Raw genomic sequence first — 4,426 nt, forward strand, 5'->3', positions numbered from 1 at the left:
TCCGATCCCAGGAAACAGTGGATTACTTCAAAGTAATCTCAAACATAAACACAAAATTTGGCAATAATAAAATAATATTAGATTGATACATTTTGCTACAATCTATTTCAAAGCTTTGTATAATAAACAATTTTTTGAAAATCAACAAATTAGAACACCTGCCTTTTGTCTCTGTATGGATATACACACTTAAAGCAAGTGAATCTTTCTCTGGTATATCTTTTTTAGCCAAGGTTAATTAACTATATTATATTCATGGTTCACACTTCTGTTTCTATGGTTTCATTAGCTGTCCTTTTCATCTTTGTGACTAGCTGGTACATGGTTAGCCCCTGTCCTTATCTTATACTAGAATGCATCAAACAATTAAGGCATGACCACAAAGTAACAAGGGCACAAAGTGAAACATCTAATAGTTCATAAATTATTTTCCGAAGATACGGCATTAAATCTCCACTGGGACTAAAATCAGAATTTCCAAGGACAAAGGCATGGCAGAAGTCAGTAAGCATTTTAGGATGGAAATTTCATATATAGACAGCTGTGCAAGGACAACACAGCCAATATGTTCTAAACAGAAACTGACTACAGGATGCAAAAGTGGCAAAGTGAAAAGTGGCAACGTGTAGTGGACAGTTATGTCAGAAAGGCCAACTAACTCAATTTACATAGTGTCAATCAGAAATTAGCTTGATAATATAATGGATATCTGACTAGATCTATGATTTCAAAAGTCAGGCTTTTTAAAATGCAGAGAATCAACTAAGGATAAGACAAACTGGGTGCAAACAACCAGCAAAGGGCACCAGATATAAACAGCAGTATTTTAAATAAACGTGTGTTGAGCATTCGTGGTTGAAGGTTGAACAAATTCTCTAGTGGGTTTGGAAAGAGGACGAGAGTGACATGTCCAAAGTGGCAATCCAGGTATTCTTTTTGTTGTGATTTAATATTTTATGCACCAATAGGCCATTTCATTACTTCATTCAAACATGTGTTTGAATTAGGCACCACGCCAAGCACTGGAAGGGTAATGAAGAAAGCAGATAAAAATATTCCTGCCCTAGTATGGGATTCATATTTCGGTATTCACAGAAATACTTCAAAAGGATCCATAAACTGCCAGATTAAGGGAAAAAGAATAGGCGAGCTTGGCCATCAGACACACAGGGAAAAAGGTGTTAGGAGTTTTTAATTATACAAATAACAATTTATATTTAACAAGCATTCACTTCTCTCTTTCATTTGCCAAATAAATCCAAACAATTATGTGGTAGAGATTTTATCATTTCCTGTGGAGCTTTATTGGCTGATGAAAACAATGAACAATAGCCAGGAACTCATGAAGCATTGCCTGTACTTGATGACAATGTTTCTGATATTGATATATGCATTTTTCTATAAACTGTCAGAAATGTGCTCAGATCATACATGTGAAATTTATAAACCAAGAAACTGATACTGAGTTAGCGATGGTGTCTTCATCTGGAGAACAAGTCTTTAGGATTCTTAGGACCAGCATGTATTCGATGATATGCATAAAGTCCAGCAGTCAACAGACAAGTTAGAATAGACAGAATAATCACAGTTGTTGGTAAGAAAACTGTAATTCTGGGAGCTGCTGGACCACTGTCAACACTGCCTCCATAGCCTCTGTGCAGGCAGAAAGGCAGGGACCACCCATAGTTGCAATGGCAGTGATGTTTGTTATTGCAGATCCCTTTCAAATTACAGGTCTCAGGAAGGCAGGCTTGTGACAGGACAGACAGGCTGACACACTTCTTGTGTATGCAGATCTTTCCTGTTCCACAGATGGTGCCATCTTTCACTTCTCCAACATCAGGTGTGCCCGTCCCCAAATGATAGTCTGTACTCCAGCAAATGGAACCATTGATGTAAATATACTGCAAAACAGAATGATCTGGGAGATGGGGAATGTCTTCCACATTTTCACACTGGACTCTCCCACAAAATACATCGGACACATTACATTTCAGGTATTCTATACCATTTGTACCACAGTGGCCAAACCGGTTTCCCTGTGAGTTGATTTCTTTGTAACAGTTATGAGATGCACTCCTTGCATGTTTGCCAAAAATCTCCCTGCATTGTTGGTCATGATTATTACACTGCTTTTGATAGCAGTAGGCACTGCCACTACAGGAGACTCCATCCTGAACATATCCATCCTCTGGGCACTGGTGGGATGTCCCATTGCACCACTCTGGAAGGTCACATTCATTGATCTTTTGTCTACAGAGTTCCCCCGATTGCCTGAATTTGCAGTCTTTGCAACAAAGTCCAAAAGCACATGTAGCCCCAGGCTTCAGTGTGCAGTTTGACAAACAACAGGGGTCCTGTTCACACTGTTGCACAGATCCACAGTCACACTCCTCTTTTCCATCAACTACACCATTCCCACAGCGCTTCAGCAGGAAGATTTCCCCTGGTTTTGGAGGATTATGCAGGCAAGATCCTTGGCTTGAAGTGGTTTTCTTAAAATCATTAGCGCTGCAATCGGTGAATCTCTCTGCTGGTACTCTGAAAGAATTCATGACACAACCACTTTCCCCACAAGAACAGAATCCCTCATCATGCTGCATACCAAAAGTATGACCTAACTCATGGGCCACAGTATTAGCAAAGAGAGACCAGGAGTCTCCTCGGAAATTTTCAACTCCACAGTCCAAAGGAGGACGACATATCCCTGCAACATAGGCTATACCAAGTATTTGTATGAGTGAGCTTTTAATGAAAAGATGGGCAGCATCATGTTGTAGCTGAGAAAGATTGATTCGTTTCCATTGAGCAAAATCTTCTAAGACCTGGCTTATGCTTGTCAATGGGAAAGCATTCCCTTGATTCCAAACCTCAATGCCAATCAAAGACACATAAGTATTCAACTGCTGATACATAGAATCCACCATATTGACAATAAGAAATACATATTCTTGCACTTTTGACAAGTTTCTTTGAAAGTAAGTGAAGAAATCATAGTCTATCACAACAGCCAGCTCCAGAAACCATGTGTGGGTCCACCAGCTACCAGAATTATGTCTCACAGCTGACTTCTCAGTCACGTCAAGTCCCAGGTGTTGGTATGCTAGTCCCTTCTCTGTTAAACCACATCTCATGGGTGGAAATTGTGTCTGGTTGTTGTTTAATCTATAAACTAGGTGCTCAAAAGTGCTGGAGTGCACAACGGGCTTGATTTCATAACTGAAGCCATTTATTTGTAACACTCCCTGAAAGCCCCCATTGCAAGTGCTGAAAGCAGCTAGAGACTTGGGGGACCCCTCTACATAACCATGATAGTAACAGTCACTAGGGATGAAGAGGAAATCCTCAAAGAGGGCATGTTCCTCTGTATAGGTGAACACAGGGAAGTGGGCGGAAACCAACAGCTTTTTGACTCTCATGTGGACAACATATTTTTGGCCTCCGAACACCAGGCTGTAGGAGAGCTGTCCTGGAATCTTTGCACCTCGAACCCTGCTGGTCATCTTTAAGGGAATCACCACTTCTGGAGAACTGAGATATTCAGTTCTAGCCTGGGAGAGGTCAGAAAGGGACAGAAACATCTTAAGCCAGAACAGGAGAACAGTGACTCTCCTGGGTGGTCCAGCCTCCACATCTGACATTATAAAGTCATCTATCCAAAGCAGAAAAGGACAGGGTATGAGAATCTACTGTTCTGGCACTTCCCCCAGCACCATGCAGAGTGAAGGGGTGATCGTCATGGATCTGATCCTGGCAGAGTTGGACCCTCAGAGCTGCAGCGCTGCAAGTGAAAATAAAGACAAGTGTGGGGTAAGTGGTCAGATCAGGTAAGAACTGCAAGCAAGAAAAAGGAAATAGTGACAGAACATTGACGAGTCAAGAAAATGTTCCAAATCTGGTTTCAGTAAATGGGGGTAAGACAAAGGAGAACACCATTCAGCTCTAAAGAAAAATTAAATCACAAACTTTGCAGAAAAATGACTCAGAGTGTATAACAGTAAGCAAGGCTACTCAGTCTCAGAAAGAAAAACAAATGCATGTTCTCTCTTGTATGTAGATCCTTGCGTTGACATTTGTAGATGTACATGTATACATTAGTACATGTGGGTATAGCACAACATTTGAAAAGAGAACAAGAGATAACAGGTGATGAGTAAAGACGGAATGTAGGTTAGCACCTGTGAATCACACAAGAGGACAAAGCTAATTGTTCTCCTAGTTTTAACTCCATTAATTTGTGTGCGCGTGTGTGTGTGCGTGTGTGTGCACGCGTGGGTGTATGTGTGTGTGTGTGCGTGAATGTGTGTGTGCACGTGTGTGTATGTGTATGTGTGCATGTGTGTGCACGTGTATGTGTGTGTGCATATGTATGTGTGTGTGTGTGTATGTGTGCATGTGTATGTGTGTGCGTGTGTGAGTGTATGTG

The 4,426-nt window shown here is 41.1% G+C and overlaps 1 protein-coding gene across 1 annotated transcript; it reads right to left on the bottom strand.

Moving 5' to 3' along the window:
- Positions 1 to 1,282: 1,282 nt before the first annotated feature.
- Positions 1,283 to 3,998, bottom strand: Adam21 (ADAM metallopeptidase domain 21). Its single transcript, XM_008823222.3, has one exon. It carries the CDS (start codon positions 3,639 to 3,641, stop codon positions 1,482 to 1,484), a length of 2,160 nt encoding a protein of 719 aa, XP_008821444.1. The 5' UTR covers positions 3,642 to 3,998; the 3' UTR covers positions 1,283 to 1,481.
- Between the last annotated feature and the right edge of the window lie 428 nt (positions 3,999 to 4,426).

The sequence above is a fragment of the Nannospalax galili genome, unplaced genomic scaffold (assembly GCF_000622305.1).
Source record: "Nannospalax galili isolate Female #2095 unplaced genomic scaffold, S.galili_v1.0 scaffold1129, whole genome shotgun sequence".
Classification (NCBI taxonomy): domain Eukaryota; kingdom Metazoa; phylum Chordata; class Mammalia; order Rodentia; family Spalacidae; genus Nannospalax; species Nannospalax galili.